General features: G+C 37.3%; 1 protein-coding gene across 1 annotated transcript; it reads left to right on the forward strand.

Moving 5' to 3' along the window:
- Window positions 1-93: 93 nt before the first annotated feature.
- Window positions 94-27,649, forward strand: BORA (BORA aurora kinase A activator). Its single transcript, XM_070480895.1, has 12 exons — window positions 94-296; window positions 1,213-1,380; window positions 3,386-3,492; window positions 6,526-6,571; window positions 9,450-9,531; window positions 14,305-14,370; window positions 14,915-14,971; window positions 15,389-15,615; window positions 16,243-16,378; window positions 18,436-19,046; window positions 25,196-25,325; window positions 26,547-27,649. Exons 2-11 carry the CDS (start codon window positions 1,228-1,230, stop codon window positions 25,316-25,318), a joined length of 1,608 nt encoding a protein of 535 aa, XP_070336996.1. The 5' UTR covers window positions 94-296; window positions 1,213-1,227; the 3' UTR covers window positions 25,319-25,325; window positions 26,547-27,649.
- The last annotated feature ends 336 nt before the right edge of the window (window positions 27,650-27,985 follow it).

Consider the following 27,985-nt stretch of genomic DNA (forward strand, 5'->3'; position numbering starts at 1 on the left):
GCGCTCGTCGCCGGCGTGAGGCTGCGTTGATTTGAATTTGGAGCCTCGTTACTCTGCGCGGAATGTGAAGCGAGGAGTTGCCATTCGAATTTGCTACGCGGCCTCGATGCGATTGGCTGGTTCGCGGACAGCGGTGCGATGCGATTGGCCAGTCGCCCACAAGCCCCGTGCCCTGGTTGGCCTAAGACAGCGCGGAAGCGGGGAGTTAAAGAGTCTGTGCCTGTCGTGGGAGCTGGTCTGGCCCCTCGGGAGCACCCTGGAGTCGCTTTTGGGGGCTTCCTTTTTTACACCACTAGGTACGTTCTTTGTAGTTCCTGGCCTTTCCTCCTGTCTCACAAAAGTGAGTGGAGAGCTCACGTTTCCCGGCTCCGACCTGCCTGCCGGCTCGCCCCCGGGTGAATGGGAGCAGCGGGGGAGTAGGTGCGGAAGAGAGGGGTGCCAAGAGAGTGATCGCGTAGGGTTGGGGGTGACACTGGCATGAGTGTCCACCTCTGCTCTTCGCTCACGGCTGCCAGCTGCGCTTGAGCTTTCCAAGAAGTGGATTTCCTCCCTCTACTTGTAGCCCCCTATTGACTGGAAGTAATACAGTCTCGCCTTCAATCCTGGGGGTCTTAGCCAAAGGAGGATGTTTGAAGAGAGGCAACCCAAGGCAGTTAATTTCCTAGCCCTAATCAGTCATACTTGTCTGACCGGGGCTAATGTGCAAGAAAGGCACCCCTGCCCAAGCTTCCTCGCCTCTTATTTGCTTGCTATAAAGAATTGTTGTTTAGTAACTGCAGTTTGATAGCGAATTGCTGGGCTATTGGAATGATATTCAAGTGTTTAGAGACTTGAGATAAAGTATAATAACAGTATAGGTAAGTCCTTTAGTTGGAAAGTGATTTGTATCTGTAGTAACATTTAGTTGCCTCGAAGGCGGACCTGAACTCATTCATACTTGGTCGACTGTACTTATAGCCACTTCTCTGAGCTTGGTAATTCTGCGAAATGCTGTCAGTAATACCTTACCTCTACTTTTCTAGGTTATCTAGAGGATCACTTGAGAAAATGTATGTGATGCTTTTTTGTAAACTATAAAAAAGCCCCAAGAGCGTTAGGTTTTGAGTTAGTTCTTTTTGTGAAATATATGTTTGTTGAATACATTTTAATTGTCAAAATGAATGTCCCTGGAACTTTGTATTTTTATTACACATAATTCTGATTTCTTTTTAGTTTGTCCTCTGTGCTATGGGAGATGTCAGAGAATCAAAAATGCAAATAACACCGGAAACTCCAGGAAGAATCCCTGTTTTAAATCCTTTTGAAAGTCCTGGCGATTATTCTAATCTCCATGAACAAACTCTTTCCAGTCCTTCTGTTTTTAAATCAACAAAATTGCCAGTAAGTTATTCTTGACCTGTGTTTACAAATAATTTTAAACGTAAATATCTTTCTTTACGAGGTAGGGGGGAAATTTATCATGGAACATGTATATCTAGAATGTGCTTTTTAAATTGTATTGATCTTTCTAATTTAGTGGTTGGGCTAAAAAGAAGTTGGCTAGAACATTTTTTTTTAGTTAGTATTTCTCTTTTTTTTAATTTAATAGATAACGTATTAGCTTCCTGTAACTGTGGGTTACAGGTAGATACTCTGGTTGGTGATATATCTGCAAATACCATATTAGAGAAGAGCGTTGTCATCTAATTATCTATTCTCATTTTTTCAGCAAACATTCGAATGCTGCCGTGTGTCAGATACAATGCCAGGTAGAGAGGTTATACCTTGAACAGTCAGGGTCATTAGACACAAACTCTCAAGGAACTTATACTCTAATGCAGGGGTCAGCAAACTTTCTGTCAAGGGCCAGGCAGTAAATATTTTAGGCTTTGTAGTTCATCTGGTCCATGTACAACTGCTCATCTCTGCCTTGTATCATAAAAGCCACCAGAGGCAAAATAAACATGGCTGTGCTCCAGTAAAGCTTTTTTTGTGGACACTGGAATTTGAATTTCATGTAATTTTCATATGTCATGAAATACTAATATTCTTTCTGGTTTTTGCCAATGATTCTTAGCTTGCAGACTGTATAAAAAGAAGCCAACGTCTAGTAGGATAGACACAACTAAACTAGCAACTTCAAAAAAATGTGATAGGTGCTATGACCAGTGGTAAAGCTCAAGGGTGACGTGGGAGGGAAAGTGCTCTTCGGGAGATTTGGAAAGGCATCATCACGTTAGCTTATTTTTACTGTTATGGGCTACGCTGGAGAACTTCTTTCGAAGTGTGATCTTTTAACCTAGTAAATTATCTGCAAACTGTGTGGCAGTTTATGCTACGCTTTCATATCAGCTTGAAGCAGGTATGTACCAGAGGAAAGTTTTACAGTTATACGGTTTATAGTTAGTCATTAATCTGACCTCATGGTGTGGGTGGGTGGGTGTGTGTGTGTGTGTGTGTGTGTGTGTGTATGTATGTGTGTGTATGTGTTTTGGTGAGGAAGATTGGCCCTGAGCTAACATCTATTGCTGATCTTCCTCTTTTTGCTTGAGGAAGAGTGGCTCTGAGCCAGCATCCATGCCAACCTTCCTTAATTTTGTATGTGGGATGCCACCACAGCATGGCTTCGTCAGTGGTTTGTAGGTCCATGCCCAGGATACGAACCCATGAACCCCGGGCCACCAAAGCAGAGCATGTGAACTTAACCACTATGCCACCAGGCCGGCCCCCTGACCTCATGATTTTTAATTGAATCATATTAAATTTTAGTTATCAGTTAGTCTTAAAAATAATGGAATGACTGCAACTTACTCCTCAAAGCCAGAATGTATGGTATCTGGGGTTTTTAAGCCTGAATTTGTCAAAAATATATTCTGAATTACAGATTAGGATTTGGATAAATTTTTGGGTTAGTTGGATAGTTGAATACAGAAAGGCAGCACTAGTTGCCCTTCATAATTATTTTAAGGATCAACTATTTAAGAGCTTTTCCTGGCACTTTTTTAATTAGAACTTTAATTTCAGTTCATTCTTAGTGAAACTAAAGACCTTTGAGAACACTAAGCAATTTTTACTTTTACCTGGGCACATTGCATCACTGATGAGTGCTAATTGTGGAATTTCTATACCTTTATTACTCTACTGTGATTTTTCTATTAGTATGGAAAAAATCACCCAGAGAGTAGGTTTGGGTGTTTTCAAAGACATACAGTCAAGTCAGTTTATTTAGTGTGATTTGATTACCATTTGCCATTGAATTTAGTGGTAAAGTCAGATTTTAAAATATGAGCTGTAAGGTATTTTTATATTATAACCATTCACATTATATTTTAAGCTGACATTGGTTAGCATTTTGATGAACTATTTTAGTTTGCTTTTACTCATAAGCTCACTTTTTTTTATTAAGACTCCAGGGAAATTTAGATGGTCTATTGATCAACTAGCTGTAATAAATCCTGTAGAAATAGACCCGGAAGACATTCACCGTCAAGCTTTATACTTAAGTCATTCTCGGTAAGTTTTCCTTTCTTGCACCTAAGTGTGATGACATACTCTCCAGTGAAGAAAGAGGAAATTCCAAAGATTGTGTATTTTTATCTGAAAAGATATGGGGGAAGAAAAATTATGATACAGATTTATCCTAAATAACTGAAGAGCAAGTTCAAAGAACTGCATCCAGAAAGATTCCATCACCAACAGTTCCAAATCTGGGTAGGAGTCCTTTTCTTTTAGAGATAACCTGCCCCCTCTGCTGTTTACGGGCCAACTCTGCCTCCCCAGCACGGGTAGACGGAAGGGCATTTTGAAATTTATCCCTTTCTGCCTGATTGAAGCTTCTGCCATTGAGTTTTTGTTTTGTTTTCCTTTTTGGTGGTGGGGGGTAAAGCAAAACACTGTTTCATTGCCATCTATTTTTTGGGAAGCTGAAAATCCCCTTCCCAAGTTAAGACACATCGAACGGAAGGGTATCCATTAACAACAGAGAGAGCTTTTCTAGACATCATCCAACTTTGCACAGGACACTTGGGGATCAGAATAACATTGTCTTGAATTCACCTGGTAATCATAGCAGCCTTGACTTCTTTGTTAATGTGTTGATAGGTTTCCAAGCACTAGTGTGCCTCAGACTTGTGCTGCTTAATGTGCCTAATGGAGTGAGAACATGCACTTCTTTGGTGGAACAGACCTAGTTTTTGATTATAAATTGCATATTCTGTAGTTACAAATTACAGACATCAGTATTTGTTAATAGTTTGATGGACTCTTGTTGATGTTAGTTTTATAGTCTGATTTTTTTATATTTGAAATCACATACTGGTATGACCAGCTTTTAATTTTCAGTCCTAAGTTGCATGTGTTGTCAGTTCAAAATAATGGATGATCCTTTTCCCTTTACTTTTAGAATTCAGTCACACAAAGATGTACACACGTTGAAATGCTCTTGCAAATGTTTGTCTGGTTTTTCTACCCCTTCCTCTCATGGCTTGGTGACTTGGTGACCACTCCCCCACAATTAATTAACGTCCCTCCAAAGTGTTGTAGAAAGGGAATAGAATGGGGATAGAGCATAAAAGGTTTTTTTAACTTAAATCTAAATAATACCTTTGAAAGAGAAGGTGAAAAGAATATCTAAAAGCAAATGAGTCACAGATTTTTTATGTCACACAAACCGTGTGCTTTATGTTGCCTCTTCTCTTCAGTATGTTCAACCCTGGACAGCTATTATCTATCAGTCAAGAGATATTTATTAAGCACAGTGAGGCACTGTGAGGAACACTGAGGAAGTGTAGGATGTTATTCCTGCCCTGTAGAGTCAACAATACAGTTAACCAAAGTTGTGACACAACATTTCTATAGTTGTTAATAAATGGTGTAATGTCTGAGTGGGTTTATGAAAAGAATCTTGGTATATTTCAATAGATAGATTTGTAGTAGAGGAGAAGAGGAAAAACCCTAATTTTAATTGAATTTACTAGTGTAATTAAATGAGTGGTTATGGCTTCTACCAAGGATAGTGACTATACTCTTAAAACATGTTGATTCATTCTTAGAAACAAGCAGTGGCTTCCAATGTTTCTTCCTACCTAATCTGAGTTCCCTATTTCAGTGTTTCTTAGTCTTTTCATGCCATGCTCACATAAAAAATGATAAGTGTAAGGCATGCTGGTGTGAACAAATGAGTCTGTCTATACAGGAGGTGAACAATCCTGACCCCACGCCCACTCACCCCCACCACTGCCAAGGATCCATTCAGTATATGCCTGTAACCTGTGTGCATCACAGCGGTGTCTTGTGATGTACTGGTCAGGATGCTCTTTCCTATATGACTTCTTAGAACCTCCTATGATCTAGCTCTGCAGTATTTGGCAAGACTGATTTGCACTGCTTCCAGCAATCACCTGAATATTTCAGATTCTTAAAATCCCTCAGATGAAGCAGCGAAAGGTTTCTAAATGAGTTAATGCTAGATCAGAGCTTACTAATACTTTATGCTATTATTATTATGCTCTGTCATTTTGACCTAGTTATGTCCATGATGAGATGAAGAGAACTGACTTATTACTCTCAAAATGGCTGTTGTTCAAAGCTATGTAGATTATCGTCATCGTCTATTTTCTCATAATACTCTTACTTGAAAAGTCTACTTGATTTTAATTTCTGAAACATATACATTATCATATAAGCTTTGTTAAGCCACAAATATATACATGAAAAAATTTTGAGAAGAAAATAGTGTCATACCAGTTTATTGATGGAAAGCAAGTATTCTTTCCTGGAACAGATTACAGAAATGGTCCTACAAGGCTAACTGCTGAGTCCTTGGCAAGTTTGTGCCTTGTGCTTGAGACCTGACATTTATGTTAAATCTTATAGCTGATAAATTTATGTTGCTGTAATTGCATATTGTATCAAAGTGAGGGGGGAAAAAAGAATTTATTTTGACAAAAGTTTATATTGTTGTTATTTCATAATTAATAATTTTGCCTATTTATTCAGAACTGTAAGGATGATAGTTTCTTTTCTATTTCAGAGTAAGAATGGATTCTAAAATTACGACTATGATAAACTTGCTATAATTGAAGAGAATGATAGTTACTTTTCTATTTCAGAGTAAGAATGGATTCTAAAATTACGACTATGATAAACTTGCTATAATTGAAGAGAAAGAATTTGGACAATTTTTAGATTTCTGTGGAATGAAATATTTCTGAATTTGTGGTGATTAAAGGACAAGGTTTATTCAAGTTTTCTTTATGTTGTTATTAGTAATTTTTAAATTGTATCAATGTAAGCTTTTTAAAAGAAAATACTATTCCATTCACATTATGAATGGAAAAGAGGGAGGTAAGCCTTAACAACGCAATGCTAAATATCTAAATACCATCATTTACTAAATGTCATAAGATTCCAACTTTTCTTTTAAAGTGAGCTTAACATTTGCTAGTTTTCAAGAGAAGGAAATTATTTCTTTGAAAGGTTATTATTTTGTATGTTCAAGCAGCTGAAGTAATGGCCTGGTTATTTTTCTTCTTTATCTCTATATAGAATAGATAAAGATGTGGAAGACAAAAGACAAAAAGCCATTGAAGAGGTAACTTAAAACTGTTACTGATCATTAAGCCAGTTAAGCATCAATTCTGCATGCGTGTCCCCTCTTTTAGGAAGACTTCCTTCAGATCCTTTACCGTCCCACCTCTCCACCAACCTGCCCATCCAGCTATCTTAAGCACCCCTCTGTGCTCCCAGAAAACCAGTGTTTTTCAGCTCTTCTGGCGCCTCTCATAGTACTTACATGCTTTTGGAATGATTGGTTTAGTACTTCTCTGCCCTAGACTGAATGCTTTTTTGGCCAATATTGTGCTTCATTCATCTTTTCATTCTCAGGGCCCTGGCACAATTTTTTCTTCTTGTGCTTTCCAAATACTGCTCAGTACAAACTTCTGTTTCAAGTTGGAATTTATGTAGAAGGAGTTCAGTATTTTCAGATCTTGAAAATCTAGATTGGTGTTTGGTAATGGTTTTATCTTTTGTTGTTAATTCTTTGGATTTTTAAGGTGTAGATAGTTCATGAAATAAAATCTTACTGCTAAATAAAAAAAGTATATCATAAATGTAGGTTTTTTTAAATAAAAATAATGAACTAAGTTTTCCACTTTTTCTTGCTTTCTTTGCTGATGTCCTCTTAGAGTGTAAGTAAGGGTAATCTGTCTTTTTTCTTCAAACGTCTTTTTGTCATGGCAACAGTTTTTATTTTTCCTTTTCCCCTCTCTAGCCCCATCTGCCTACCTCTGTTCCTTAGCTCTGCTTGTCTCTTCTGCACCGCACAGACCTCAGCTCTGGCGTGTTCAGAAATCAGGTGATGTGCAGGCCCCTCCTGCACTTATTTTTCTAGTATCTATGTTGTCCCTTTGGATTTCAGATATAGCCTGTTTCTTAGAAAACAGTTTCATATACTTTACTCCTGCCAAACATTATCTACTTCTTAATCAATCTACTAATTTCAAAATTTCCATTCTAATCCAGTCACTTGATTGCTCCCCTTTCAATATTCTCAGACTCTTTCCCATTTCCCAACATCTTGGAAAATAAGCTTTCTCTTTTGAATCCTTAGCTTTTTAAAGCAAAATTCAGCAGAAAACTTAGGAAAATAAAGTCAGAATGAAGATTAGGGTTAATGTATCAGAAAGAAAGTAATGCATCAGCAACACATTAAATTTTTTCATATATGCATTTGAAATACAGTGAATACATGCACCATGTAGTAAGAATAACAAAAAATTTGAACTGCAAAGAAAAAATATTAAAAAAAATGAAGAGCCTCTTGTTCTCCCTTCCCACTCCCTAAATGTAACTACTGTTACATTTCTACATATACTTTCAGAAGGATTTAATGTGTATAATAGCACATATCCTTTAAATATTTTACACAATTCTCGTACTGTTTTACATCTTGCTTTTTTTGCTTAATAATTTTTCTTAGATATTTTTATTATCAGCGCATTTACTGATGTTTAGTAATAGCTTAACATTCCATAGTATGTCCCATAACCTAACACAGCCCCAGTTCATAGATATTTACATTGTGTTTGGTGTTTTCCTATCACAAATAATGCTGCAGTGGACACACTGGTACATATTTCTTTGTGTACTTGAAATGGACTTGCTAAGTCAGAATTGTGTTTTCAGTTGTCATAGATTTGGCTGTATTGCCCTCCCAAAAGGTTGTACCAATTTATACTCCTGGGCACATTATGATGCTGTTTTCTCATATCTGCAATACTGGTTATTATCAAAATTCTTAGTTTGTGCTACTCTTATTACTTTAAGAATTTCATCTTGCTATTTGGATTTGGATTTGTTTTGAGTGACCTTATGCATTGCATCATAAGTTTATGGGTCCTTTATATTCCTTTTTTTCTGAGAATTGTCTATATCACAATCTCTGCTCCCCTGCCCCCCTTTTTTACATCATTTCCTCATGTGTTCTTAGGTAGTTTAGTCAAGGAAATTAGTTCTTTGTCATAGGTATAGCAAAATGTAAAGAAAATGTTTTGAGTTGCCCCCAAAACAGAGAGGAAAGGAGAAAATACTGTATTAGGCTTAATTAATTTTATTTCTGGAATGACAGAAGAAAGGCATGTATCTAAATGCTCTATCTGCATTTGAGTACACTGGCCAGTGGTGTGCTGGTAAATGTTCAACAGCTGGCCCTCTGATTGTGGGGAGAGGGTGAGTTTTAGCGATTGCTGCTAACCGTGGTGTACATGCTCCACCCACACCAGTTTCAGGTTACCGATGTGACTTCACTGAGTGGGAAAAGAAGCGCAGTGCTATACCGTTATACGTAGGAATCCCACCATACAGATACAAAAGATGTGATTAACCTCAACAGCCTAAATCCTGGTAAATGTGGTAAAATAATTAGCAAGTGATGATTTGAGTACTTATTACCTTTATTTTTAATATAATTTATTGTAAGTTCACATAATTTTATTTTTAATATTGGCTTTGTTTAATAGCAGACACCCACAAAATTCCTGAAAATTTAACAATTAGATCTTGATAGCCAGTACAAGCCAGCTTCAGCACACCATTCATACTGGCTTACTTATATACACCTATCTCCATTTATTCCTTCCCTCTTCATTCTCCCTTTTGTCATCCCCCCAAAGAAAAATTGAGGGAGAAATTAAAAATATTTTCTGTATGGTTAATGCCGTTAGCAGAATTTGCAAGTTTTAAATTTAAGTGGTTGATTTGAAGTATTAAGATTTCTCTTTAGATATACTTTAAATTTCTTCCATTTCAACTTTTTGTGAAAAGGTCATTTGTGTTAATTATTAAAATTTTAGAATATAATTATAAAGTCAGTGTATAACATGTTTGATGGTTATTTGAAAATAACATAGGTACTTTTTCATATTCATAGGGGGAATTTATGCCTAATTTTGTGACTTTAATTTTCCTAGTTTTTTACTAAGGATGTCATCGTCCCCTCTCCTTGGACTGATCATGAAGGGAAACAGCTTTCAGACTATCATTCCAATAAATGTGAGTGTATTAAAAATCATGAATAAAAATCATAAAAATCAGTAAATGTAAAGCAACATATACTGAAGTGTCAGTGTATCTGCTTTCACAGGAAGCTTGTTATAAATTAAGTTTCTAGAGACTAGAGGATTTCACTATTTAAGAGTTAGGATTCAAAACTTGGCTAAAATATACTAAGTTCCTTTTTTGGTCATTCTATTCTGAATTTAACTTTTCTTCATGACCATTGTGAATATCAGTTATAATGATGGGTATAGAGGATCCATAGATGCAGAAATAGTTGATATTGAATGCAGAGCTGCATTGTTACTGATTTTTGCAGTGATTTTGAAGGTTAATTTTTTAAATGAAATCCTAAATTGCTTTACTTTTTGCTAATTGGCTGACTTCTTATCAAATTAGAGAGGAAGGATGGATATTTACATGACTTCTGGGACAGTGTAATACAGCTGATTATCTGCAAAATTAATAAGGAAATTGAAAGGCAAGCTAGTAATCTTTCAAATATTTTTCTACCTCCAAGAAATAGTTTTATTATAATTGCTTTCACCGTCCTTTGGGTTGTGAGAAGTGTTCAAATGTTACTTGTTTATATGCATTTCTCATTTCAGTGGGATTCCCCACTCTTCTATGTAGCGTACATTAATTATGCTCTCAGTATAAGAGGGAATATTTGTTCCCTTCTTTATCAAAAACACACCAATAATAAGTAAAATGGGTTGAGCACTTTCCATGTGCCAGGGCACTATTCAGTGCTTTCAGAAATTCCTTACAACAACTCAAATGAAGTAGATGCTGTTATTGGCCTCATTTTAAAGGTGAGAAAACCGAGTTTTAGAAAGCTTAGATCCCTTGTCCAGAGTTATAGAGATGATAAAAAGTGGTAGAGCCTGGATTCACAACTAGGCATTCTCAGTTCAGATTCTATATTCTCAGCCATTACAAAGTAAGGGTGGCATGCAATAGTGGGTGGAGACCTGGGCTGGGGACCTCCTGCTGCTATAAACCAGGAAGGGATCACCTTGATCAAGTTGTTCAGTCTCTTTAAGGGCTCAGTTTTTGATTTGTAAAATAAAGAGGTTGAACCAGATGATAGTGTATTAACATCCCTCCTAGCTCTGAAATGGTATATCCAAGGTGACATTTTCATAGATATTAGTTTTTCCCTCCACATTCTTGTTGGATTTTTGAACAGACGAATCAACTTTCTTTTTTTTTGAGGAAGATTAGCCCTGAGCTAACTACTGCCAATCCTCCTCTTTTTGCTCTTTTTGAGGAAGACTGACCCTGAGCTAACATTCGTGCCCGTCTTCCTCTACTTTATATGTGGGATGCCTACCACAGCATGGCTTTTTGCCAAGTGGTGCCATGTCCGCACCCGAGATCCGAACTGGCGAACCCTGGGCCACCGAGAAGCCGAACGTGCGAACATAACCACTGCGCCACCGGGCCAGCCCCGCGAATCAACCTTGTTATGTGATCTTTTTTATAACATCATTTCATATTCTAAGTATCCTGTTTTAGATAAAGTGATGTAGGACCAGGAAGATGTTAAAAATACTACAGCTTCTTTGATATGCTGATCAAGCCCATGATGACAGAGTACAGCGGTTAATAGAGTGGGCTCCAGAGTTGTGCTTTCCAATATGGCTTTGAAGACCGTTCTTCATGGGTCTTGAATTTCTATACATCTTGTGAGGAGTGGCATGGACAGGTTTTGTTTCAAACTGTTTTCAAGGATGTTTGTATTGTGAACATCCTTGGAAGATATCGTGTGTCCCTCCAAAGCAGAAGGCAGGTTTGTTTTGCTCTCCAATATAATATGATAAGGTCTCCCTCTGCAACAGGTTTGCTTGCAGCAGGAATGGGATTTCCAAACTGAGGGTTCCTCAGCTGTGACACAAACCTACTGTGTGCACTTCATCCACCTGGGCTGTTTCATCTCACTCCTCAGGACTAGGGGCAAAGGGAACTGACATGAACATGAAGCTTATGCTGCCTGCTGTGCTGGGAACAATGAAGTCCTTTGTCTTTCACCCAGAAGCCTCATGTCTTCAGCCAGCATCCATGGAACATTGACACACTAACTTGTTAGCTTCAAGTAGGGTAAAATCTCAGACCCCTCACAGTTCTTGACATAAGGTAACCACTAGCCACATGTGGCTCTTTAAATTTAAGTAAATTAAAATTTAAAATTTAGTTCCCTGGTCACCCTATTGACCTTTCATGTACTCAGTAGCCACACTAGTAGCAACCATATTGGCCAGCACAGAAATAGAACATTTCCATCATCACAGAAAAAGCTTTAGTGGACAATGCTATGTTAAGGTAGACATTGGCAACTTTTATCTGTAAAGGACCAAATATTAAATATTTTAGGGTCTTCAGACCACATCGTTTCTGCTACAACCATCCAACTCTACTGCTGTAGCACAAAAGCAGCGACTGATGATACATAATGACCGAGTGTGGATGTGTTCCAGTAAACTTTATTTACAAATATGGGCAACAAGCCAGATTTGTCCCGTGGGCTATCATTTGCTGACCCTTACTCTAGGGTAATATTGTCTGGGTTTGAATGCCCAGTATAGCTTACTAGGTTTGTGACTTTAGGGGAGTAACTTAGTTTTTCTGTGCCTCAGTTTCCTTATTATAAAATGATGGTTATTATGAGATTTAAATGAGATAATACCTACAAGATTATGTACCTAGCACATAGTAAGTGCTCAGTATTATTTACTTTACAGTTAACAAAGGAAGTGGTGAGTCAGTAGGAAAAATGATTTTGTTCATACACATCGGCTTATGCTGTCAACTTCTACTAGTATTTATGCAGCTAAGTACTTTCATGAATATCCTCGTGTGTTTTTGTTTAGGACTTGAGTGAGAATTTCTTTGGAATATACACATAGGCTGAGAATTTCTGAGTTATAGGCTATGTTTTTATTTGATTTGACTACGCAGTGCCAGACTGCTCTCCAGAATGGCTACACAGTTTCCATGGCCACCAACAGTGCCTAGGGTTCCTATGTCCTGACATCCCTGCCAACACTTGACATTATTCAGCTCTCAAATTTTTGCCTTTCTAATGGGTTGTTTTACATTCTAAATGAATTGTTTTAATTTTCATTTCTCATACACTAATGACATTTTTTATTTCCTCTCTTGTAAAATGCCTATTCATAATTCATTGGTCATACTCCTATTGGAGTTGTCTTCTTTTTTTCCTGTCAATTTCTAAGATACCTTGTATAATGTAGTTGTATTAGTTCTAAGCATTTCAAATATCATCTCCCATTCTGTCATATGTATGTTATGTTTGTTCTTGATGTTTTTGGTTGCATAGAAATCCTTATTTTGGTGTAATCAGATCCATCCATTTTTTTTCTTCATTCGATTGTGGTCTTAAACTTACTTAAGAAGTCCTTCTAGAGGAAACAACCAACAAAACATTTGCAGTACACTTGAAGAGTGTTGCAGTAATGCTGCTGTAGATGTCTGTCTGATGTAAGGAGGTCAGGAAAGGCACGCCTGGGAGAAGACACAATTTAAGCTGAGACTTGAATTAGCCAGACTTGGGGAATGGGGGAGAAAAGTCAGAGAGGAAAGACTGTAAGAAATACCTAGAGGTCAGACAGAAAACCTGTTTTGTTTTGTTTTTCTCCCCAAAGCCCCGGTGCATGGTTGTATATCCTAATTATAAATCCTTCTAGTTCTGCCACAGCATGGCAACTGACAGGCCAGTGGTTTGGTTCTGGGACCGGGAAGTGAACCCCGACCTCCAAAGCGGAGCGTGCCAAACTTTAAGCAATAGACTGTCAGGGCTGGCTCAACTTGCCTCTTTTGAGGTACTCAAATAGTAGTGTTTAGTTGGAGACAACTGTGCTAGAGACAGAGACAAGGTTTTTGAAGGGCTTTCTGGCCCTGAAGGTGTTTGGACTGCAGCCTATGGACCAAGGACATTATAGGGTTTTCGGCAGCCGAGTGCCTTGCTTACGTTTGCTTTGTAGAAGGTCGTGCAGCCTTCAGCAAAGAAGGCATTTGAATCTAGAGTTTTGCTTTTTTACTCATTCTGATAGTATTTAATGGGAGACTTTAACTCATTCACCCACTCACTCATTCACCCATTTATTTAGGATTGTTAGGTTACCAGTCTTTATTCTGTTTTCTTTCCTTTTATTTTGCTTATATTAGCCATTTTTTTCATTGTGTGTTGTAGTTTTTTTAATCTGGTGATTTTCAAGTTATGAAACTTAATATTTAGTCATTAACTTTCCATTGTTTAAAAAATTATTTACAGCCTTATTTTTGACTCCTGTTGTGAAAAAAACTGAACGTGGTTTTATTTATCAGATTGCAGCTTTCGTCAAAATCATCTGGCATTTTAATTCAGACAATTTATTTAAACCCATTTTGGAAAAACATTCTGCAACAAGAGGATCTGTTTGAGGCCACTGAGGATGGCTGACATGCATTCCTAGCCTTTTGGGGTTGACATCATGGAGAACAACTATGCTTTCCTTAAAAAATATTACTAAAAATATTACTATTTGATGTGGTAATCCTCCAAATTTTATCCCTGTGCTCCCTTAAAGTTAAAAATAAACTTAATAGTAACATGCCAAATTATATACCTGTATATGTAGAGATTTGCTTTTTTGATGTTATGAAATGAAAGTTTCCACTTTGTTCACTTTTTTACTCTGGAAAAAGTAACCCTAAAATAAATGAAGAATATATAATGTAAGATTTTTCACGCAAAATGTTTTACAGGTATTGACATAAATAATGAATCTCCAATTGGAGGAAAGCTGACTATCCATTCTGAGAAAAGCAATGGTGAGTATGTATATAATCTGAGAACTATGTTCCATATTAAGCTGCGTTTGATTTTAAATTCTGTTCATGTGATAACACTTTACACTGGAATTGTGTTTACATTTTATGAATGAGCTATATGAGAGCTGATGTTTAGAAGCAATTAGAGTAGATGCGTACAGCCGTGTTTTAGGAACAGCAGTATGTTTTCTTGTTCAACGCATGTGCATCGATCTCTGGTTTTGGAAAGCATTCTTTTGAAAATTTGTTAATATTGGAAAATCTATCCCCAAATATAGATTGCTGACTCCTTTTTTGATTCAAGTGCCAACAGCACAACCAGGAGTTAACTTTTATCATTAACAGGTTTACATCAGTGCTAGACAGTGTGGGAAACCATCTATTGGAAGGTGGCATGTTATATAATAGAATGCATAAATGAAATAATTCAGCGTGGCTGGAACATCATGGGGAGACGGTTGATTGGGAAGCACATGCTAAATTGCATGTAATGTGCTCACATTGATTTATCCGTGTTTGTATTTATTTATCTGCTTGCCTCCAGCTGCTTGTCAGACATTGCTGTCTCTTCCTGTGGATTTTAATTTAGAAAATATATTAGGTAAGTATTGTATCCATTTAAACCTTTAATAAATTAAATAAAAGGTTTTGTTTTGATGGCTTTTTGTAAATGGGAATATGTGGCAATGCCTCTTTCTAAAGAAGTGGGGAGCCATCCTGAGATTTCTCCTTTTTCTTTAATATGGCCTGAATTAGCCTTTTATCATAATGAACTTTGCTATAGACATAAACTATTCCTGGAGACATCTTACTGGTCTTACCTATACTATTAACGAAGCACTCAAAAAAGAAGGAATAATTTCAGATTTAAAACATCACATATGCCGTTACACTTTGCCTTTTTTGAAAACAATTCAAACGTATAGTACATGCTGGTTTTTAAACATCAGATAACTGAAATATTATTGCTCTTCAAAATGACTAGCTTTGTCTTTTATTCTGTTAACATTAAATGCAGGTGACTATTTTAGAGCTGATGAATTTGCAGATCAATCTCCTGGAAACCTTAGTTCTTCATCCCTCAGAAGAAAGCTATTTTTAGATGGGAATGGAAGTATCTCTGACTCCTTACCTCCAGCTTCTCCGAGAAGTGCTCACAATGGTGCTCAAGCATCACTCGAGGTTTTTTATTCAATAGATTTATCTCCTGTACGGTGTAGGAGCCCTGTGCAGACACCGAGCTCGGTAAGAGGTGTACTAAAAATGGCTGGTTATTTTGCTATAGATATACTTGGACCTAGGTGCCCATATTGTATTCAAGAGGAATAATTGTATTTTGGGTTTTATATTTCGTACAGATTAGCATAGTTCACATTTTGTCCTTAGTCATAAGAATGTTTTTGGTCAGCCTCTCCAATTTTGTGTTTAGAGCTATAAAGGATGACCCACTTTATCATGAGTCTCCAGGAATTTCAGTTGTAACTTGTTTACTGAAGTATGTAAGATTTTCAGTAAAACAACTAGATCTATGGCATTAATGGAGTAACTTAATTTGAAATTTTTTGTAAACAGCCACTTAGTATGAAGTGTTGTAAGGGTTTGTGTAAACACAGTGCATTTGTATTTTATCTTGACTAATATATTCTATTTCAGAATTTTGTAACAATCTTTTTCACTGTCCTTGTTACAAGATGGCTTGCCTTTTGGCATCATGCCTTTTGCCAAAAGGCGGAGGTAGCATCTTGGTTTTGGTGAATGACCAAAGTTTGTACAACCTAGTTTATGAATGTGTTGCAAAGATGAAGACAAATGGCATGTGGTCTAACAGAGTGGAGGGAGAGAACCATATAATTTTATCTATTTTTGTTATAGGGGCAGTTTTCTTCCAGCCCTATTCAGGGTAGTGCAAAGAAGTACAGTCTGGGAAGCATAACCAGTCCTCCTTCACCTGTCTCTTCACCCACTTTCTCACCAGTTGCATTTCAGATAGGAAAGACACCACTCGCAGGTATGTCTCTCAATAAAATGCCGACTTTAAATTTCTATCCTGTCAGTACTTCTTATTAACGAGGCTCTTTCTAGCTTGTTTTTTAACATATACCTTGAATTTACCTTCCAAGACTGCAATTTTCAGCAAAGTTCTACTTTAGTGTTAAATACGGGTCATTTGATTAGCAGTATTTCTATCAAACCTTCTTATAAATGGAATCAAAGAAAGATGGCAATTTTAGGGATAAGTTGGTTTTGTATGGCTTCTGACCTATAGGTTCAGACTTTGGTAATAGGATGTTCATATTTTGTAAAGATATATTGGTTTGAGTAAGGTTTTTAAGGTAAAGATAGTATGTGGAAATTTACATATTCCTCTTTGCAATATGTCAGTTTCTCTTTGAAAAAAATTATAGCACTTTTTGAAAATTAATCGCAATTTAATAAACTTATATATAGTAAATAAAAATTGAAAACTGAAAACTATTGTTATTAGTCTTTCCTTTATGCATGTATGTCTATATTTGTGTGTGTATATATAGCTCCACACATATGTGGACACACACACATGCACATATATATATATGTATAGTTCTATATCCTGCTCTGTTCACAAAGCATTTTATGAGTATTTTCATAGGTTATTCAAGTCATTTATTATTGTCTGAAACCATGATTTTTGAATCACTATATAATACTCCATTTCACAGATGTACCATTTGTTTTCAATTATTGATAAACATTTAAATTATTTCTAATTTTCCTTTATCACAAAACTAATGATTATCCTGGTATATACATTGTATTGTACATATTTATTTCCTTAAGTAAAATTCTCAGAAGTGGAATTATTTGGTCAAAAGGGGTGAATGTTTTTTTTTTTGAGGAAGATTAGCCCTGAGCTAACTGCTGCCAATCCTCCTCTTTTAGCTGAGGAAGACTGGCCCTGAGCTAACATCTGTGCCCGTCTTCCTCTACTTTATATGTGGGACGCCTGCCACAGCATGGTGGGCCAAGCGATGCCATGTCCACACCCAGGATCCGAACCGGTGAACCGCGGCCGCAGAAGCGGAAAGTGGGCACTTAACTGCTGTGCCACCAGGCTGGCCCGGGGAGAATGTTTTTAATACCCTTTAGGAATTTTGTCAAATTTTCTTCATAGAAGTTTGCAACAATTGGAATTTTCATCAATAATGTGTAAGAAAGACAGTTTTGTCCTATCCAGAAGCACTGGTCTTACCATTCTTTTTGATGTTTGTTAATTTGGCACACTACACAAAGGTCTCCTACTGCTTTAATTTCTGTATCTGATTATTGTGATGAACTCTTGCCGAATGTTTACTGGTCATTTTTTTTTTGCTGAGGGGAGGCAGGGCAGAATTATTAGCTCAGACTTAAGTGTTTTTGTTAAACAAATTATCTCTCATTGCTTTAACTTCCTTATTTTTTATTATTTGTGTGGCTGAACACTTCATATGTTTATTTACCGTTGAGAGGATTGTTTATGTACTTTTGCCCTTATTTTATAACTTTGGTTTTTTTAAGCTAATTGTTATAAAAACTATTAAATTTTTTTTAATTAAAAAAAATTTAAAGCATTTTGATTATCATTGTTACACTCTTTATTATTGCAAACATTATTTTAGTTTGTTTGCCTTGTAATGTTGCTTATGGTATTGTGCATAAACACGAATAGATTATTATATATTTCATCTGCCAGGTACAGCTGTTACACTGTAGCTGTCAGCTGGTTTGTCTGGTATCTTGTGTATGAACAGTTTTGTTGAAGTAGCAGTGTGCTTATGAGGAAATAATTCTCAGGGAATAAAATATTTTGTTTAATTAAAAAAGGGAAGGTGCCAGAGGAATTCTTTTTGAAGAGCCTCATCCTGCTTATTGAGCCGCATTCGTTTGTGCTATTGTTTTTAACACCAAAATTTCACATTAGAAAACAACAAAAGTGTTATAGAAAGCCAGTTTTTCTGTCATGAAACGTGATGATTACCGTTTAGTAATGGCTTTTCATTTTCCATTTTCATGTTTTTGTGATGTAATTTTTCTTTTCCAATCTTTTAGAACAAAGGAAGTTTACTGTTCATTCTCCCGAGGCTTCATCTGGAAGAAATTCTAATGGAATTCCTAATCCGTGTATCAGAAGTCCTTATATAGATGGCTGCTCACCAATTAAAAATTGGTCTCCTATGCGACTGGAGATGTGTAGAGGTGGTACTCAGTATCGGACCTCACTGATTCGGATTCCTTTTCCTCTTGAGGCTCACAGTGAAGATGAAGAAGATAAAGGGAGTCTTCCTTCCACAGATGCCTCCTCACCAGCCATGGACACTGCTGCAGTACACCTGCGGCAGCTGAGTAATGACGCTTCTCCACGCGGCCCACGTTTACTGGTGACTGCCATGTCCATTACACAGAATCAGTCCAGTGCTTCTGAGAAGGAATTAGCACTGCTGCAGGATGTTGAAAGTGAAAAGGAGAATAACACTGTGGATATGGTTGATCCTGTAGAGATAGCAGACCAGAACACCTGGATTAAGGAGCCGGTTGACAATGGGAGCTTACCCGTGGCAGATTTTGTGAGTGGGATTGCCTTCAGCATTGAAAACTCTCATATGTGCATGTCACCTCTTGCAGAAAGTAGTGTCATTCCTTGTGAAAGCAGTAACATTCAGGTAAGGTATTTTAATATTCTGTAGTCCTTTACTTTGTTCTCTTGGTATTCTTTATCCTGTCTGTTCTAAGATTACAGTAACAAAGAAAATGGGTTAAATGTGCAGACTATAGCATTATATAATTTTTTTTTAAAAATAGCAATACTAGGTGATACCATGAGGGATAGTTTCTTTTAGTTTGGACTGATGATGTATATGTAATATTCTCATTAACTGATGTTTATTTGGAGTAGGAAAAGATGAGAGCAGAAAAGAAATCGAGCTGCTCTGTTTATACAGACTGCCTAGAGTCAGGCAGCTTCTCAGGATTCATCTCTCTTTCATGTGGATCTAGTGCCAAAGGAAGTCAATTTCTGGTATAGTATTTGTATTTTAAAAATACAGTAGTTTTTGTTTTTCCTTTATATGATTTAGGGAGAAAAAACAGTTTAGAGCCCTTTTATGTGTATATTTTTTGTAGTTTTCTTTTAGAAAATGTGATTTATAACCAACATTTTTCATGTAATCGTACATTTCCCATTTTGCAGTATCTGGCAATAAGAAAGCATAATTCATTTGACAAATGCGCTTCATAGCCAGCATGTACTTTCAGAAAGACATTTGTTCTATGAATTGCGGTATTCTTTGAGCTGAGAATTTTGAAAGAACTTCAAAATAGTCAGAAAGGCAATTCTTACCTGCCGTTTCATGGTAACAATCTCTAACACTTACATAGCTCTTATTATATGCCAGGGACTATTCTGAGTACATTACATGTGGAAAGTTTAATCTTCACAACAGTCCTGTGAAATAGGTGTACTGTTATCTCCACTTTATGGGAAACTGAGGGTCGGAGAGGTTAAGTCAATTGCCTAAAGCTTATATAGCTAGTAAGTGGTGGAGCCAAGATTTGAATCCTGGCAGTCTGGCTGTAGAGTCCATGCTCTTTAATCCAAGTTTATACTGACTCATAGTAACAGCTGATACTTTCACAGTGTTTCAGTGTGCCAGGCTGTCTTCTAACCACTTTGTGTGTATTAATTAATTAAAGTCTCACAACAACTCTATAATACTATAGTGCTGTCAGTTGGGGCATGCTATAGTATAAAACTCATGGAGGGATTCTAAATGACCCAAAATTAAATATAATCTTTTGCTCATATTTTTATGCCTATGTTGTCTACCCTGACTTCTAGGTTCCTTGCTCAAAAAAAAATACTAGAATCACTTTTACATGTTTTAGCCTCTAAAATTGGACACATAAGTAGAAAAAGTACTTAACCTTGGAAAAATAAACTTAGGCTTAAAGGTATTTACTTCTTTTTCTCACTTTCTTTTTTCAGAACATTTATAGAAGAATCATAAGATAGTCTTGTTGAAATACACCTTAATCATCCAATCCGACACCCATCAGAGGCCTTTATCACTACTAAATTGTCATCCTCTCTGTGCTTGCATACCTCTAGGAATGTTCCAATCCGTTTTCAGACTTCTCTTACCATTACAATCCTCTTCCTTATATTGTGTTAAAATATGGGTCTGTTTGTGATATCTACTCATCGGTCTCAATTTTACCCTTTAGGCCACAGCATAATAATGCCCACCTTTTGCAGGGCATTTTGTAGCTTAAAAATGTTTCATCCATTCTTGTTTTCCTACCACAGAAGTAGCTTTCAAACATTTGAAGACAGCCGTGTTTTCCCAGGGCCTTTTAGCTTGCTTTATTATGGATGGTTGGCCTCCACGTGTGGTGCACAGCTGTCGTCCTGGAATATTCTTTTACCTTCATCCTGGGAACTCCCTTAATCTCTCCTGTGTTCTCTATCGTGTTTTCTATATTCCATTCTTCTCTTTCCTGGTTTACTTCTCACTTTTACTGGAACACGTTTTCTGGTAGTTTTCTGAGGAGGAGTACATTTTTCAAGATACTGCACGTCCGAGCATGTGTTCTTTATTCTCACATTTGAGAGTTTGGAAATAGTTGTCTTTCAGAGCTTGAAGGCATTGCTTCATTGATTCTGTTCCAGTTTGCTGGTGAGAGAGATGAAACCATTTAAATACTCAATCTTTTGTATATGATCTCTTTTTACCCCCTTTCTGGAGTAGAGGGTCTTTTCTTTGTCCCCAGTGTTCAGAAACTTCAGTGATTCTTTGGTGTGGATTCTTTGAATTCTTGTCATTATTTGTGCTGGGCACTCAGTGGGCCCTGATGATCTGTAAACTCCTGCCCTTCACTTCTTGAATCTTTCCTTGAATAATATCTTAGTTTTCTCCTCTGTCATTTTCACCGTTGTCACTGAACTCTTTTTGATTCTCCAGTTTTTAAAAATCTTTTCAGTATATTTTTCATCTCCTTTTTGTCCTAGTTTTTGGGAAATTTCCTTGACTTTATATAATAATCCTTCTTTGGATTTTTGTTTCTACATCTCATCTTTAATTTCTAAACTTTTTTTGTTTCGTCTTTGTTTTTGGTGTTAATTTAAAAATCTATAGCCTGGTCTGGCCTTTGTCTTACTCTCCAGCCTCATTTTATTTCCCTTCATCCTCTTTGTTTCTGTCACATTGGCTTTCTAGAGTTTTGAATAACCATATGCCCTCTTGTCAAATAGCCTTTGCACACACTGTGTAGAATTCCTTCCTTTCCCACTTTGCCGAGTTAACTCCTGTTTATTTTTTAGCTCACAACTTAAGGGTCATGTCCTCAAAGGAGCCTTCCCTGATCACACTGGCCAAGCAGGATCTCATTATGGTTTCATAATTCCACGTACATTTTCCATTCTTTCCAATCTGACCATTAATCCAGCAATCATATATGTTTTTGTTCATCCCAGAGTTTATTTTAAAACCTGGTACTCATTAACTATTTGTAGAATGAAAGCAGAATGAGTGCATAGATGAGTTCAAGAAGAAGGACTGTATAAAGTGAGAAGAGTAGGGCAACATTTGGAACCCTGAGGAAAAATTGAGGGGGTGGGTAAAGGAAGCAGAACCCCTGAAGGAGACTGAGAAGGACCAGCCAGAAGGGAGAGGGATGGTAGGACAGCATGGTGTCACGGACTGTCTTAAGAGGAAAGAATCGTTAGTACTGTCAAAATAAGAGCGAGGGATATAGGGCTTGAAAAGTGGCTGTTGGATTAGTAACAGAAGTAATTTGGTGAGTTAGCAGCCTTAAGGTGGGGAGGTGAGAAGTGAATGGAAGGAAGGTAAAGAAGGTGCAGTAATGAAAAGATAGTGTGGATAACTCTTTGAAGAATCTTCGTTGTGAAGGGAAAGATTTTGATAACTGGAGGAGAACATTGAAGTCCAAGATCTTTTTGTGGTTTTCTTTTTTACTTTATTTTTATTTTAATGGGAGAAACTAGCATATTTAAATGAAGAAGAGAGGGAGAAGAGTAAAAAGAAGAAAACTAGAAATCAGGCAGGATAATTTTTTTTTTTAAAGATTGGCACCTGAGCTAACAAGCGTTGCCAATCTTTTTTTTTTTTCCTGCTTTTCCTCCCCAAATCCCCCCAGTACATAGTTGTATATTTTAGTTTTGGGTCCTTCTACTTGTAGCATGTGGGATGCCACCTCAGCATGGCCTGACAAGCGGTGCCATGTCTGCACCCAGGATCCGAACCAGGAAACCCTGGGCCGCCGCAGTGGAGTGTGCGAACTTAACCACTCTGCCACGGGGCCGGCCCAGGCAGGATAATTATTAATAATAGGTATCAGGTATGTCTCCTTTTGTGTATTAAAGAGCAGGCCATGTATTTTACAGTCAGAATCTGATCCTTATGATACCTTCCGGCAGTGCAATAGATCCCATCTATAAAATGGTGATTCGTTTTATTCATGAGGGAACTAAGGCACACAAGATGGGATAGATTCTAGAGCTCTGCTAGGAGGATTAGCAGTAATAACCCCTCTGCTCTTATAGGAGGGCAGGGGGCCAGGATGGGCGTGGGTGCACATATTTGTAGCAGGGGGCTAGCACGGCTTTAAAGAACATGGGCTTGGAAAAGCAAAATGGCAGATTTGTTTATTTCCCAGCTTTGTTAGTTTTATAAATTTCAGAAAGTGAAAACTTCTTTGAGCTCATTCCCTCTTATTTAAAATGGAGATAATAATGGGATTATAGGATAAAAGTATGATCATTGTGATTAATGTGAGGAAACTGTCCTGAACACAGTGGGTTTTCATTAAGTGATGGGAGACAGAGTCCTTTGTGAAAGGTGGCAAGCAAGAGAGACAGAGAATGATGAGGGTGAGAATGACAAGGGAAGGAGTGCTGAGGCCAGATTTTAGGGAATGCCTTGTAAGTTACAACAGTTGTGAACCACTGAAGGTTTTAAAAAGACCACATCTGATTTATGTAGGAGAAAAATGAATTTAGTAACAATGTGTAGGATGCTTGGCAGTCGAGACACCTTTTAAAGGCAGCATAGTGCAGCTGGAAGACTATAAACATTGCAATCAGAACTTAGTTTGAATTAGAGTTCTGTTATTTATGGGCTATGAGATCCTAAGGCAAGATCCACTTGAGAGTGAATAGAGCATGACTTTTTAATCGTTTTGAGCACCTCATCCTTCTCAGCTGTAAAATGCTGCTGATGCCACCTTGATGCCTGTGTGGAGTAACGAGATGATCTGTGTTGTCAGAAGGCATTGACTTTAGCAGTGGTCTAGATGAGAGCCAGGTGGTCAGCCACCATCTCATGGGGTGCCCATTGATCCTTCTCTTCCTGTAGAGGGCGACAGACTCCCTGTGTGCCTCACTTACTACTGTACTATTAACTTTTCCCTTGGCATATTCAGTTAAGTATTAGTATTGAGTTGTATAAGCAAGTTTTTTGGCACTGGTGAATAATAAAAGGAAGAGTAATTGGCAGTTTCTGGAAGCAAGCTGATAATGACATTTTTTGACCAAATAGCTGTTGAATAATAGCAGAACGAGGTCTTTCCCCTAGGATGTAATGTAAGATTGTTTTTTACACGTCAAAGGGGCTTTCGTTCAAATGGGATGTGACTCCCAGTACTGAACAATAGGCATCCATCCCTGAAAACTGGTAACATTTTTCTTAAGATTATGATAGAATGCACTTTCTAGGCTATTCTAATGTTTGTGGGGACTGGGGGGTGCAAAACTAGAGTCTTCTCTCTTCTCTCCGTGCCTAATTTGCAGAAAAGGGCTTAACCGCAAGGTGGCCCCTTGTGGGACTTTGTGTTTGGTGCTCGGCACTGTGCGGGTGAATGTGGTGTGCGTCGTGGACGGCGTTTTGGAGCCTCAGGTCTTCATCACCTCATTTTGTCTGACACTGAAAGTTAACCATTCTCAGCCCTAGCCTCCTCATCTGTCAAGTGAATAGTGTTGTAAGGAGAAAAGAAGAATGGTATTATATAAAGTGCTATACAGGGCCTGGCACTTTAGTCACTCAGATATTTGCTAGAATCCTTTTTCTTTTGCTCTTTTTGGCCGTAACAATGTGTCCTAGAATGCTACAATTCTAATTAAAATGAAAAGTTGAACTAACATCTAGAGCCGTTATATATTAATGTAGAACTATTTTGAAGCTTATGATTATTATTTCAGCAGTGCATGTGAGTATAATGTAACCTACCTTTTAAAAAATGTGTATTACCTTGAATATTCTTAAAGGTAGCATGCTTTTTAGGTAAATTTTGTTTAGAGATTCAACCAAGCCATTTACAGACAAGCTTGGTATATGTGTTGGAAGGTGAAGTTGGTTGTAATCTTCACTTTCATCTACTGGGTGTGCTCACAAAGTAACAGGAAAACATGTTCTTGGTGGCTTGTTCATTGATTCTAAAGGAAATTACAGGATATATTTTATTAGAAGGAACTGTACAATACAGTGACTACTTTGAAAAACAACCAGTTCTATGTAGAACTACCTTTTATGGTTATATATTACCTTTATATTTCATTCAATATGAGCAATATTAAATAATACATTGTATTGTTCAGTGGTGAATGATAGTATATAGTGATTCACTAAAATACTTTTAAATATTTTATATATAATTACATCAATTGTATATTTTATGTAAGTATATAATTTTATAAATATTTTAAAATAAATTTAAACATACAAGTTACTCAAAGTAAATTTTGTGGCTGAGTTACAGTGTTACCTTGGTGTGTTTTTTTCCTCCTCATTCCTCGCAGATGGATAGTGGCTATAATACACAGAATTGTGGAAGCAATATTATGGATACGGTTGGGGCAGAAAGTTACTGCAAAGAAAGTGAAGCACAGACCTTGGAAGTTGAGAATAAATCTCGTTTTTAATACAAAGGTATGGAAAAAACAGAAAGCTTGAAACGGTTGTAGGTTATAAGTATTTACTAAATGTGACTTTTTTCAGTCTATTTTTTCCTCCATTTTGCTTAAAATTCTGGCATCTCTCTTCAGTTCATTTAACAGCAGGAGCAGGTGGTTTTTTTTTTTTTTTTAAAGATTTTATTTCCTTTTTTCTCCCCAAAGCCCCCAGTACACAGCTGTACACTCTTCGTTGTGGGTCCCCCCAGTTGTGGTATGTGGGACACTGCCCCAGCGTGGCCCTGATGAGCAGTATCATGTCCGCGCCCAGGACCCGAACCAACGAAACACTGGGCCGCCTACAGCGGAGCGCAGGAACCTAACCACTCGGCCACGGGGCCAGCCCCGGGAGCAGGTGGTTTTTAAATCAAAACACTTCATTTCTTAACTCTTCTGCTGTGAGGGAGTGTAAGAGAAGAGGCTGGAGAAGGGGAGCTGGCCCTACTCTAAGATTGGTGCTTGAAATCAGTTCCCTAAAACTCAAGGGGAAGAGGAGTGGGGGCCCAAAAAGGAGGAGAGTCAGAGGTTTCTGCCTTTAATATTGTCTCAAAGCAAAAAATAAAAAAGAATTTGATTATTAGAGAGGGAAATAGTACAGTTGAGAGATGAGACATCAAATTAAGAATATTCAAAGGTAAGGGCTCTTAAAATCCAAAAGCCTGTATAGATTTTGGATGCTCTGAATGAGAACACATGCGTATCTTACATACTAAGTATTTATACAAAGTATACTATTGATGAGCACATTTAGAGGAACCTTCTAGATAGGATGGTTATAACTATATATTCCTATTTGAAGAAACCCATCATGATTTTAGACACTAATCAGGAGACTCTTTGACTTTTATATGCCAGTTTATTAATAAACACAATAAAACAACAGCAAATGTGCAGCTGAACATAACTCTCCAAATGAATATTAAAATTTACTATGGAGGCCACTTTACTTTCCCTTTCCTTCACTTTGTCATGAGGTGGGACTGTAGTTGTCCACTTAAAAGTAAGCAAGTATGATTAAGATACAGGAAGTACTCTTTTTGATACAGAATACTGATTTGTAAAACACCGTATCTTCACTGTCGCTTTAGAGTTCATAAGGAAATCTGCATTCATTCTCAAAACATTTCACATAATGGTTGCATCCTTGAATGGTGGTATTTAAACTGAAATAAGGTATTTTCTTCTCTTTCTTTCACAGCAGCCCACAAAACCCAAAGGTGTTGGATGGAGACAGCACATCCCCCTCAGTGCAGCAGTCCACAGAAAGCTCTCTCAGACCCAAAGACTACACTGAATAGCTCCTCGAATATTTTTTATGCACAAGATCAACAATGTGATTGTCACTGGGGAAAAAAATGGCTTCAACTGACATGCTTAGCATTTTTCTTTCCCTCCTTAAATGTGAAAAATCAAGGGCTTAATTTAGTGACACAGGAACAACAGAAGAGCTCCTAGAACTTTCAACAAGTTGCTGAAGTACAGGTTTATTTTTTACCAATAAATATTTTTGTACTTACCTTGAGTGATGTGTTTAACAAAAAACTGGAGTGCTGACTTTGCTCCTAGTCTACAGGTCAATGAACTGCTTGTTAGCAAGCCTTACCGGCAGCACTGACTTTAGCAGTAGTTCTGAGAACATGTGGACCTGTGAAGGTACTATGTTTTACTTTACATAAAAATATGTGAATATACAGATGAATTTAAATTTATAACCTATGTGAAATAGATCTGATTTAGATATAAAACAAACTTAATTGAAGAGGTAGAAAGGAGCTTAAGCAAGATTCCAAAAGTTTTCTTTTTTGAACTATTCATTTCTGTGAAATTCTTAGTTCCAGTGATAACTGGTCTAGTTACTACTTTAAAAGATGTAAATACTAGAAAGGTAGTACTAACAGCATCTTAATATCATGTATTATTATTAGTGGGGTAACTGTGGGAGGCCCAGAATACATCTCCATCCCTAAGGTAGAGACATCCTCTCTAGCTCAGATTTGGCTAGGGAGAGGAGTAAGAAAATGCAAGAACCAGGATCAACAGTGGGGAAGGGGTGACAGTGGAGTTCCTGTAGGGCTTCAGACCTGTGAAGTTACAGGTGGGCAGGCAGACATGTAACTAATTTTATGAAAACTCATATTCATGTTGGGAGTAGAATGGGTGTATAAATTTTTTGGAAATATTCTTTACCTTTGGAGAATGTCTCTTTGTATTTACAAATCACCTCTTAAGAACTGTCTCATTCAAAAGGGAGTAATAATTCATATGGAGCCTTAGGAAATAAAGACATACTATCATTGTGTCATTTTCTTCCTTCCTTTTTTGCAGCTTGCAAGCTCACTGCTAACCTGCAAAAAAATGTTTCTTCCTGTGTACCTGGGTCATCCTCTCCTCTAGCACACTAACCATAAAGCCATGAGCCACTAGGTCCATTGCTAAAGATACTGCAGTAGGGAATCCATAATCACATTGGCTTTAGACTCAATATAAACTTAAGACAATTGCTGTATGTAAGGAGTTCTAGATCCTAAAGGTAAGAGCTCCCCTGGCTATGTTTTTCTAAGCACAAGTCAAGAAGCAAAGAACAGAGTGACTATAACTTGGATTCAAATCCCTCCTCCTTCATCCAATACTTCATCT

Source organism: Equus asinus, chromosome 11 (genome assembly GCF_041296235.1).
Source record: "Equus asinus isolate D_3611 breed Donkey chromosome 11, EquAss-T2T_v2, whole genome shotgun sequence".
NCBI lineage: Eukaryota > Metazoa > Chordata > Mammalia > Perissodactyla > Equidae > Equus > Equus asinus.